General features: G+C 50.2%; 1 protein-coding gene across 1 annotated transcript; it reads right to left on the bottom strand.

The window, feature by feature from the left end:
- Positions 1-487: 487 nt before the first annotated feature.
- On the bottom strand, positions 488-10,568 carry LOC146237359 (uncharacterized). The gene is made up of 11 exons (XM_084685913.1): positions 10,493-10,568; positions 9,897-10,217; positions 9,401-9,721; positions 8,771-9,178; positions 6,634-7,661; positions 2,481-6,591; positions 2,095-2,131; positions 1,724-1,957; positions 1,463-1,622; positions 1,038-1,113; positions 488-931 (listed from the first exon to the last, which is right to left on the bottom strand). Exons 1-11 carry the CDS (start codon positions 10,566-10,568, stop codon positions 882-884), a joined length of 6,822 nt encoding a protein of 2,273 aa, XP_084542039.1. The 3' UTR covers positions 488-881.
- Positions 10,569-11,855: the final 1,287 nt, after the last annotated feature.

The raw sequence follows: 11,855 nt of genomic DNA, 5'->3' as shown, positions 1-11,855 counted from the left end.
AGTGTCACCTTATCTCATACTGTGATAATCTGATGATTGTGTTAAATGTAATGAATGAACCACGTTTATTGATTAAAGCATAATAGTATGATTGATCTGGCCTTGAATGTCCACCCCCCCAACCCACTCGCTAACAACTTGGTACACACACACACACACACCCCACTCGCTAACAACCTGGTACACACACACACTAACAACCATGCACACAAACACACTAACATGCTCGAAAGTTGGCACTCTCTCTTGGCACCAGAACCTGCTTAGCTGGAGTTGTTTGGTGGCATGACACTAAGGCATGACCCTTATCCCTTATAGCCTACACAATGAGAAAAGATAAATACTTTCTCTCCCTTATAGCATACACATTGAGGAAACCTGGATGAATACTTTCACAAAAAATAAAATTAATAAAATTGTTGTACAGTTTTTGTTTTGAGTTTTGTTTCAAAACTTTCATACGACAGGAAAGTATACAGCAGTATAAAATGTATATGCATGACTTTATAATTATTAAGGACAGCCTTTTCTTGTTTGTTAATACTTTGATTGTCTTTTGCCTAGACATATGATTTGACCAACTCTGGGAAACAGTCTAAGATCCCAAGGCTATTGTCAGCCCAATGAAGCTTTCTGTATATCAGACACGTTCCGTTTATTAAATCACAAGTCACGTGTCAGGCACCGGAAAAAACATTTAAACCTCAGGAATATTTTCTAAGTTGGCAGTGCAGTGATACAAGTATATTTTCATCAGGTTGCAGGATAATACAGAAATCTTCCAAAGGTTACACAGTCAGTGAAACATCCCAGTTTACATTCGACAGGAGAGATGATGTCGTGGTCACCATGATTATGGCTACATGTTGTTTTTCCAGAAATCAGTTCTGAGGGAGGAGTGACATCATCAGCTCGCTCTGGTCTCTGGTCCCTGAAAGGTCAGAGGTCAGAGACAAACAAATTAATACTTTAGAGACCTTCACTGTGACATAATCATGATTGACAGATCAGGAGGCGGGGATGAAGCCCATACTCACAGCTGATTGGTCCGATGGTGAGCGGCTTGAGGTGGAGGGACTCAGAGACAGAGCGGGCCGTCCTTCTAGAGCACGCCTGGAGAGAGACCAGAGAGAACAGAGAAAGTTAAGAAAAAAATCTCAAAGGGAATTGGAGAGTAAGAGAGATTGGCCGGTTTTCCCAGATTTGTTAAGAAGCTCTTAACGCTGAGAGCTTCTTCTAGAACGCTCTTAGAACGCTCCTAAGAAGCTCTTAGCGTTAAGAGCTTCTTAACGAATTTGGGAAACCCGGCCATTGTAAGTACAAGAGAGACGAGAGGCAGAGAGACTAGAGACATAGAGACCAGACACAGAAACACCAGACACAGACACACCAGTAGCAGAGACACCAGAGGCAGAGAGACAAGAGAGTCAGAGAGGCCAGGGAGGAGGGTGGGAGGACTCACAGGAGAGCAGGAGGAGTTCCTCTGGTCACACAGGTTGAGGCTGCAGTGCAGGTAGACGTCCCTGTAGTCCCCCTGGAACAGGAACAGCAGCGCAGAGAAGCGAGCCTGGAGGGACAAGCCACTCTCCTCCACGGTCACCTGGTGACGGTCAGTAGGACACCTGTAGTAGAAGAGTGAGAAGGAAAATAAACACAAATCCCTCTTCAGCTGATTTTAAACACACACGCACAAACACACACGTCAATAGTCAGGGTCACATACTTGTGCTGGATGAGGAAGTATTTCAGGAGGTCATCAGGATCAGGGGAGTGGGTGGCGTAGCAGTCCTCCAGAACGACCACAAAGCGTTCAATCTCCGTCTCCTCAACAGACACGCCCACATGCAGGGTGGAGCCCAGGGGCAGAGTGACCGGGCCTGCTGGGTAAGGAGCTGTGTAGCTGGAGTTGGGGAACAGGGACATGGAGGCCCTGGCCTTGGGACCACTGCCTGACAGCCTGGCAAGATAGGATGGAACCACAAAACAACACGGTCAAGGTAGTGTGTGTTTGTGTGTGTGTGATGTCAGTGTGTGTGTAGTGTCAGTGTGTGTGTTTGTTGTCAGTGTGTGTGATGTGTATGTGTGTTAACCTACACCAGGTAAGGTCTGATGGTCACATCCAGGTTGTTCTCTAATGGACATTCAGGAAAATTGATTAGTAAAAAGTTGAATTTATTTATAAGAATTAGTTGAAATATCAGTTTTTGATATAATTAGCAGTAATATTTACTATATACACTCAAAAAGGAAATACATTAACAGCAAATAAGTGAATGATTTAATAAAACGTAAACTATCGAGTACAGGAAGTATATGTGAGTTAGTCAGTGCATGGACATCCGAGAGAAAACTTGGATAAAGGGGATTAATCCATGAAAATATGATTTTCCTAAATGTGCTGTCACATTTATACCCTATGATTTTGGTTGACAAGAGACTTTGAGACATACATTGCTAAGCATTAACCCATTCACACTCACCCTCACAAAGCACCCCTGCATCGTCTCCATGACCACAGTTGTGTGCGCCGAAGGGCAGATGGCTGCAGTTTGTCAGGGACGACTCTAACCCTGAACACCTGACATCATCCAGCCAGATGGGCCCGCTACCCAGGGAGAATCTGGCACCTGTCAGGGTAGACAGAGCATAGCCACAGCCCAGCTGCCTGCACACCACCTGGGCATGGCTGAGGTCCCAGATGTCGTCACACACCGTCCCCCACTGGCCCTGGTGGTAGATCTCCACTCTGCCAGAGCAGGCACTGTAGCCCTCAGCCAGACGTAACTCTCCCTCTACTTCTGAAGGGGTGGTGGGTGTGGAGGTGATGGGAGGGGAGGTTGGTGTGGATGTCTTTGGAGGAGAGGTGGGAGTGGAGGTGGTGGGTAGAGAGGTGGGTGTGGAGGAGATGGGAGGAGAAATTGGTGTTGAGGTAATGGGAAGAGATGTGGCTGTGGAAGTCTTGGGAGGAGAGGTGGAAGTGGAAATGATGGGAAGAGAAGTGGGAGTGGAGATGGGAGGAGAGGTGGGTGTGGAGGTGATGGGAGGAGAGGTGGGTGTGGTGGTGATGGGAGGAGTGGTAGGTGTGGAGGTCTTTGGAGGAGAGGTGGGTGTGGAGGTAATGGGAAGAGAGGTGGTTGTGGAGGTCGTGGGAGGAGAGGTGGGTGTGGAGATGATGGGAGAAGAGGTGGGTGTGGAGGTGATGGGAGGAGATGTGGGTGTGGAGGTGATGGGAGGAGAGGTGGCTGTGGAGGCTTTTGGAAGAGGGGTAGCTGTAGAGGTCTTGGGAGGAGAGGTGGTTGTGGAGATGATGGGAGGAGAAGTGGGAGTGGAGGGGATGGGAGGAGAGGTGGGTGTGGAGGTCTTTGGAGGAGAGGTGGGTGTGGTCTTTGGAGGAGAGTTGGGTGTGGAGGGGATGAGAGGAGAGGTGGGTGTGGAGGGGATGAGAGGAGAGGTGGGTGTGGAGGTGATGGGATGAGATGTGGGTGTGGAGATGATGGGAGGAGAGGTGGGTGTGGAGGTGATGGGAGGAGATGTGGGTGTGGAGGTCTTTGGAGGAGAGGTAGGTGTGGAGGGGATGGGTTGAGAGGTGGGTGTGGAGGTCTTTGGAGGAGAGGTGGGTGTGGAGGGGATGGGAAGAGAGGTGGTTGTGGAGGTCTTGGGAGGATAAGTGGGTGTGGAGGTGATTTGGAGAGATGTGGCTGTGGAGGCTTTTGGAAGAGGGGTGGCTGTGAAGGTCTTGGGAGGAGACGTGGGTGTGGAGGAGATGGGAGGAGAGGTGGGTGTGGAGGAGATGCGAAGAGAGGTGGGTGTGGAAGTGATGGGAAGAGAGGTGGGTGTGGAGGTCTTTGGAGGAGAGGTGGGTGTGGATGTGATGAGAGGAGAGGTGGGTGTGGAGGAGATGCGAAGAGAGGTGGGTGTGGAAGTGATGGGAAGAGAGGTGGGTGTGGGGGTGATGGGAGGAGATGTGGGTGTGGAGGGGATGGGAGGAGAGGTGGGTGTGGAGGTCTTTGGAGGAGAGGTGGGTGTGGAGGTAATGGGAAGAGAGGTGGTTGTGGAGGTCGTGGGAGGAGAGGTGGGTGTGGAGATGATGGGAGAAGAGGTGGGTGTGGAGGTGATGGGAGGAGATGTGGGTGTGGAGGTGATGGGAGGAGAGGTGGCTGTGGAGGCTTTTGGAAGAGGGGTAGCTGTAGAGGTCTTGGGAGGAGAGGTGGTTGTGGATGTGATGAGAGGAGAGGTGGGTGTGGAGGAGATGCGAAGAGAGGTGGGTGTGGAAGTGATGGGAAGAGAGGTGGGTGTGGAGGTCTTTGGAGGAGAGGTGGGTGTGGATGTGATGAGAGGAGAGGTGGGTGTGGAGGAGATGCGAAGAGAGGTGGGTGTGGAAGTGATGGGAAGAGAGGTGGGTGTGGAGGTGATGGGAAGAGAGGTGGGTGTGGAGGCTTTTGGAAGAGGGGTGGCTGTGGAGGTCTTGGGAGGAGAAGTGGGTGTGAAGATGGTGGGAGGAGAAGTGGGAGTGGAGGTGGGAGGAGAGGTGGGTGTGGAGGTGATGGGAGGAGAGGTGGGTGTGGAGGTGATGGGAGGAGAGGTGGGTGTGGAGGGGATGAGAGGAGAGGTGGGTGTGGAGGGGATGGGAGGAGAGGTGGGTGTGGAGGTCTTTGGAGGAGAGGTGGGTGTGGAGGTGGTGGGAGGAGAGGTGGGAGTGGAGGTGGGAGGAGAGGTGGGTGTGGAGGTGATGGGAGGAGAGGTGGGTGTGGAGGTGATGGGAGGAGATGTGGGAGTGGAGATGGGAGGAGAGGTGGGTGTGGAGGAGATGCGAAGAGAGGTGGGTGTGGAGGGGATGGGAGGAGAGGTGGTTGTGGAGATGATGGGAGGAGGAGTGGGAGTGGAGGGGATGGGAGGAGAGGTTGGTGTGAAGGTCTTTGGAGGAGAGGTGGGTGTGGTCTTTGGAGGAGAGTTGGGTGTGTAAGTAATGGGAAGAGAGGTGGTTGTGGAGGTCTTGGGAGAAGAGTTGGGTGTGGAGGGGATGAGAGGAGAGGTGGGTGTGGAGGGAATGAGAGGAGAGGTGGGTGTGGAGGTGATGGGATGAGATGTGGGTGTGGAGATGATGGGAGGAGAGGTGGGTGTGGAGGTCTTTGGAGGAGAGGTGGGTGTGGAGGGGATGGGAAGAGAGGCGGGTGTGGAGGTCTTTGGAGGAGAGGTGGGTGTGGAGGGGATGGGAGGAGAGGTGGGTGTGGAGGTCTTTGGAGGAGAGGTGGGTGTGGAGGTGATGGGAAGAGATGTGGCTGTGGAGGTCTTGGGAGGAGAGGTGGGTGTGGAAATGATGGGAAGAGAAGTGGGAGTGGAGATGGGAGGAGAGGTGGGTGTGGAGGTGATGGGAGGAGATGTGGGTGTGGAGGGGATGGGAGGAGAGGTGGGTGTGGAGGTCTTTGGAGGAGAGGTGGGTGTGGAGGTAATGGGAAGAGAGGTGGTTGTGGAGGTCTTGGGAGGAGAGGTGGGTGTGGAGATGATGGGAGGAGAGGTGGGTGTGGAGGTGATGGGAGGAGATGTGGGTGTGGAGGTGATGGGAGGAGAGGTGGGTGTGGAGGTCTTTGGAGGAGAGGTGGGTGTGGAGGTAATGGGAAGAGAGGTGGTTGTGGAGGTCTTGGGAGGAGAGGTGGGAGTGGAGGGGATGGGAGGAGATGTGGCTGTGGAGGCTTTTGGAAGAGGGGTAGCTGTAGAGGTCTTGGGAGGAGAGGTGGTTGTGGAGGTCTTGGGAGGAGAGGTGGGTGTGGAGATGATGGGAGGAGAAGTGGGAGTGGAGGGGATGGGAGGAGAGGTGGGTGTGGAGGTCTTTGGAGGAGAGGTGGGTGTGGTCTTTGGAGGAGAGTTGGGTGTGGAAGTAATGGGAAGAGAGGTGGTTGTGGAGGTCTTGGGAGGAGAGTTGGGTGTGGAGGGGATGAGAGGAGAGGTGGGTGTGGAGGGGATGAGAGGAGAGGTGGGTGTGGAGGTGATGGGATGAGATGTGGGTGTGGAGATGATGGGAGGAGAGGTGGGTGTGGAGGTGATGGGAGGAGATGTGGGTGTGGAGGTCTTTGGAGGAGAGGTAGGTGTGGAGGGGATGGGAAGAGAGGTGGGTGTGGAGGTCTTTGGAGGAGAGGTGGGTGTGGAGGGGATGGGAAGAGAGGTGGTTGTGGAGGTCTTGGGAGCATAAGTGGGTGTGGAGGTGATTTGGAGAGATGTTGCTGTGGAGGCTTTTGGAAGAGGGGTGGCTGTGAAGGTCTTGGGAGGAGAGGTGGGTGTGGAGGAGATGGGAGGAGAGGTGGGTGTGGAGGAGATGCGAAGAGAGGTGGGTGTGGAGGAGATGCGAAGAGAGGTGGGTGTGGAGGTGATGAGAGGAGAGGTGGGTGTGGAGGAGATGCGAAGAGAGGTGGGTGTGGAAGTGATGGGAAGAGAGGTGGGTGTGGAGGTCTTTGGAGGAGAGGTGGGTGTGGAGGTGAAGAGAGGAGAGGTGGGTGTGGAGGAGATGCGAAGAGAGGTGGGTGTGGAAGTGATGAGAAGAGAGGTGGGTGTGGAGGTCTTTGGAGGAGAGGTGGGTGTGGAGGTGATGAGAGGAGAGGTGGGTGTGGAGGTGATGGGAAGAGAGGTGGGTGTGGAGGCTTTTGGAAGAGGGGTGGCTGTGGAGGTCTTGGGAGGAGAAGTGGGTGTGAAGATGGTGGGAGGAGAAGTGGGAGTGGAGGTGGGAGGAGAGGTGGTTGTGGAGGTGATGGGAGGAGAGGTGGGTGTGGAGGAGATGGGAGGAGAGGTGGGTGTGGAGATGGTGGGAGGATTGGTGAGTGTGGAGGTGATGGGAGGAGAGGTGGGTGTGGAGGGGATGAGAGGAGAGGTGTGTGTGGAGGTGATGGGAGGAGATGTGGGTGTGGAGGGGATGGGAGGAGAGGTGGGTGTGGAGGTCTTTGGAGGAGAGGTGGGTGTGGAGGTGGTGGGAGGAGAGGTGGGAGTGGAGATGGGAGGAGAGGTGGGTGTGGAGGTGATTGGAGGAGAGGTGGGTGTGGAGGTGATGGGAGGAGATGTGGGTGTGGAGGTGATGAGAGGAGAGGTGGGTGTGGAGGTGGTAGAGGGAGTGTTAGATAATGAAGTGGATGTAGAGCTTAAGGCAGAGGAATGAAAACTGCTGAGCTTATAGATGGATGTAGAGATGGAGGTGGTTTCAGGAGAAGAGATTAATCTGGAGGTGTATGTGGAGGTGTCTGGAGTAGTCATAGGTGTAGAGGATGATGCAGAGGTGTCTGGAGTAGTTATAGTTCTAGAGGTGGATGTGGCAGAAGTGCTAGAGCTGAAGGTGGAAAAAGATCTGCTGGGTGTTGAGGTAGAGAAAGATGTGGTGGAGGTGGATGTGCTGGGTATGGAGGTGGAAATAGATGTGCTTGTTATGGAGGAATAGGGAAATGTGCTGGAGGTGGAGGTGGAAATAGATGTGCTTGTTATGGAGGAATAGGGAAATGTGCTGGAGGTGGAGGTGGATGTGCTGGGTATGGAGGTGGATATGAAGGTGCTGAGTCTGGAGATGGACGTGCTGGGTCTGGAGGTGGAGAATGAGATGGATGTGCTAGGTATGGAGTTGACAGGAGATATGCTGGGTCTGGAGGTGGTGGTGGGTCCAGGAAACGTGGTGACCACTGGACCAACTGGGGGAGAGAATTGTCAACATGGGATCATGCCGTTGTACGTACAGCAAAAATATTAGCTGACATTGAACTTCATAAATGTAAAAAAACATATGTATATATATGAATATGTAAATTAATAATAAAGCTACCAACTACTACTTTTAAGAAGTGAAGGAATCTTAATTACAGAATGTGTGAATTAATCTGTTAAAGGTTCCATGGCATGAAAATGTCACTTTAGGAGGTTTTTTAAACATTAATATGAGTTCCCCTAGCCTGCCTATGGTCCCCCAGTGGCTAAAAATTGCTCAGATGAGCCGATCTGGAATTGTCCCCTTAAGTCGTCATAAGGGGATAGGTTACCTCCCCTTTCTCTGCTTTGCCCGCCCAGAGAATCTGGCCCGCCAATGAGAAAATGTGCTTCGACCGTGCGAGAACGATATTGTTTTTTCCTCAAGAGACATCATGAGTGGCAAATGACCGAAGCATGGCAGTTAGCCCCGCCTCTCTTCTTCTCATAGCATTTAAAGCCACACACGCAAAAACTGCTCGTAGTTGCTGTAATTCTGCACCAAGGTGGAATTTGGGGAAAGATACTTCAGATACAGTATTAGGGGACCACTAAGGACTATATAAAAGCATCCAAAAACAGGATGTCATGGGACCTTTAATGGTTGAACAAGCGAACACATTTTGAATTTTAATCATTAAAGGCAGGGCAGGCAAGTTTTGCGAACCTTGCAAATTTAGCTTGAGTATGAAAGGATTCAAATCAAAATATCCCACCACCTCCCTTAAAATCCACTCCTCCAAAACACATGAACCTGATTACTGCTGGGAGGTAGGTAGGTAGGTAAGGGAAGTAGCCCATCCAATCATTGTATTAAGTCAGAATGTTGTCCCATCATTAGTGCAGGTCCAACCTTAAGGATTGGTTGTGTTTATTACAGTCCTGCGAGGCCTTCTGATATCGGACTTCTTTCATTTTAGTGTCAAACCTTTGGATTTACTGGTTGCTATCAGGATGTGAAGTATTTTCAGCAAACTACAAAAAAGGGATTCTCAACAATATTACCTACCTTGCCTTTAAAGAACTGGTCAACAATCAGACACTGGTTCCTACTCACCCTCACAGACGACCCCGGTGTCTTCACCATGACCACAGTCATGGGAGCCGAAGCCCCGATGGCTGCAGTCTATCAGTAAGGACTCAGACCCAGAGCACCTGACGTCGTCCAGCCAGATGGGCCCGCTGCCCTGGCCGAAGCTGGACCTGGTGGGGGCAGTGAGGGCTTGGCCACAGCCCAGCTGTCTGCACACCACCTGGGCATGGTTCAGACTCCAGATGTCATCACACACCGTCCCCCACAGGCCCCGGTGGTAGATCTCCACTCTGCCAGAGCAGGAATTGTTCCCCCCAGCCAGACGCACATCCGCTTCCCTTGCGGTGGAGTTGGAGGGCTTTAGGGTGGGGGTGACAGGGTCACTGTCATCCGGGGTGGGAGATGTTGTGAAGATGGAGACCACTTGATCCACTAGGGAAGAAGAAGACATATGCGTGTTGAAGTAGCTGTGTGTACAGTGTTCATACTGAACAAATAACAAAGGAATTTATCAATAAAAGTGGGAAAGTAAATGAATACATAAGTGAACAAAACACAAACTAAAATAATGAAAATTATAAATATCTTAAATGTTTCTAACCACACCCTTAGTTGAAGAGATTGGCCCCTCAACATTCACCCATTCACACTCACCCTCACAGACCACCCCTGCGTCTTCATGATGGGTACAGTTGTGGGGTCCGAAGCCTTGGTGACGGCAATCCATCAGGGAGGACTCCCACCCCGAGCAGCCCACGCCGTCCAGCCAGATGGGGCCGCTGCCCTCGCTGAAGCTGGACCTGGTGGGGGCAGAGAGGGCGCGGCCACAGCCCAGCTGTCTGCACACCACCCGGGCATGGCTCAGACCCCAGTTGTGATGACACACCGTCCCCCACTGGTCCTGATGGTAGATCTCCACTCTCCCAGAGCAGGCGTTGTCAGGGTAACCGTTGACCAATCTCAGAGGAGCACTGGCTGTAACAGCAGACACAAATCCTGACTCATAGGTAGTTGCATTGAGAGGAATATATTGAAATTATGTGTGAAAGCTTCCTTTTTGCTGAAAGATTTTATTCATGGATAATTACAATTCTGACACTCAAATCACAAAAAAACCTTGATCACTAAACATTCACTCATTCACACTCACCCTCACACACGACCCCGGCATCTTCACCGTGCCAACAGTTATGGGCGCCGAAGACTGGGTGAGGACACTCTGCCAGGGAGGACTCTGACCCTGAGCACCCCACGTCGTCCAGCCAGATGGGCCCATGGCCCTGGCCAAACTTACCCTGGGTGATGGGAAACACTGCGCGGCCACAGCCCAGCTGCCTGCACACCACCTGGGCGTCCGACAACTCCCAGAAGTCATCACACACCGTTCCCCACAGGCCCTGGTGGTAGATCTCCACTCTGCCAGAGCAGGCGTTGTCAGGGTAACCGTTGACCAATCTCAGAGCAGGTTCTGCTGTAATTACATATGTACCATATGATCCTGGCTGTCACAGAGTTGTAGAAATGTTGTTTTTGGTACCCTTTCATAATTTAATATGATAACAATAATGTAATATCTGGAATACACCAAGATAATTCTGTATGTCCGGGAACACATTGTTTATTATCCTGCAGGAACACACGCTTGTACATGACACTACTTTAGGTTTTGTATGTGGATATTAATGTGGATACATTGATAAAACAGGGAGCCTATAATGACAACCGTCTCGTCACTGCACAGCCTACCTGAGGTGACTCTGCCAACAGCTTGTATGGACAGGAACAACAGCAAACCCTCTGACATCATCATTGTGCGCCACATCCTTCAGATCAGACATTGACCTGACAGGAAGCGTTGTGTTAATGCATATTGATTTGATATTGATATTATGAATGCCATTATAGATGTATAATGTGTTAATTAAATTCAACAAAGATATTGAGGAAAAAACAAAACAGGAAACATTAAGAAAACCAGGACAGACACATACAGACTCTGATTGGCTGAAGGCTATATCAGGCCTTTGCATAAAACGACATTCTGGAAGGGCAAAATTCGATTACAATTTGCTATTCTGACTATATTCATTTGTTAAAAACGTACCAAAAAGTGATTCTCGTCATTTAAATTACAGTCTAGTTTCCAGGTTTAGGCCTTAACAAGGATTTTAAACAGACCGAAAACACAGCCTAATCATTGGAAACATTAGGCCTAGTCTATAATCACGTAAATGTCATGCCTGATTCCGCTACAAACTGCAAACATTTATTTTGCCAAAATTGTGATTGTTTCTTGGAGGCAAACCAAATTTTGTTTGACAAGCACAAATCTTTGCAATTACCACGTAGGCCTACATAAGGTTATGTGTGGGCTATGTGCCTGGTATTGCTGTTTTATCCAGATCAAAAGTAGCGGTAGACTGTAAAATGAGGAAATCCGTTTTTGGCAGATAATCACCTTTTGCTCAGCAGCGGTGGTAGGAGTTTTCTTGCAATAAAAGGTTGAGAAACCATTATATTTTTGCTCAGTCAATGACAATAGCAGAGAAGGTATAAGTTCTAACTAGTTTTAACTTCTGATTGGGTGAGCAGCCCCTACAGAGATGGCCGTGTCTGCTACGCGCCCTTGGCAAGACTATCCGACTGACAAGAGACACGGTGCAATTATGACAACTATCCATTTAGGGCCCCTTGTAAAATGTGATTGTCCTTACTTTCATAACGTTTGCTTTATTGACAAACGAACACGCTGTCAATAAAGTTATGATAAGGTAGCCTACAAAACAATTTAAGTTGGGATTTATGAAAATGTGTTGAAGAAAAGTGTAAGAAACGGAACTTTCCATAGATGGGCCAGGTATATTTAGCCGAAGCACAGGCTATAGATCTATAAATAGGTTATATAGAAAGCTCGTCCCTTCACGAGTAGTAGGCTAGGCTAGTGCCTATAACATCATTAGTTCTAAAACACAGATCATTCCACAATTTCATCCCAACCTCCCACGTAAAAGCAAATTGTTGAGACTGGACCGTAATCAGTTTTTGTAGCCTACCCCTAATACACCAACTTAGTTAGTTCATACCTTTTGTAGTCCCTTTTGTTGTTTCA

Source organism: Hypomesus nipponensis, chromosome 21 (genome assembly GCF_054491055.1).
Source record: "Hypomesus nipponensis isolate SF chromosome 21, ASM5449105v1, whole genome shotgun sequence".
In the NCBI taxonomy this organism is placed as follows: domain Eukaryota; kingdom Metazoa; phylum Chordata; class Actinopteri; order Osmeriformes; family Osmeridae; genus Hypomesus; species Hypomesus nipponensis.
The sequence above is the reverse complement of the archived record's forward strand: the minus strand, read 5'-3'. Positions and strand labels throughout refer to the sequence as shown.

Bases quoted from the DNA above. Each gene is read 5' to 3' on its own strand.
- LOC146237359 (XM_084685913.1), bottom strand. From the start codon at position 10,568: ATGTGGCGCACAATGATGATGTCAGAGGGTTTGCTGTTGTTCCTGTCC. The intron at 9,179-9,400 runs GTGAGTGTGAAT...CTTCTTCCCTAG, and splicing joins CGCAGGGGTGGTCTGTGAGG to TGGATCAAGTGGTCTCCATC. The intron at 1,958-2,094 runs GTAGGTTAACAC...CTATCTTGCCAG, and splicing joins ACCATCAGACCTTACCTGGT to GCTGTCAGGCAGTGGTCCCA.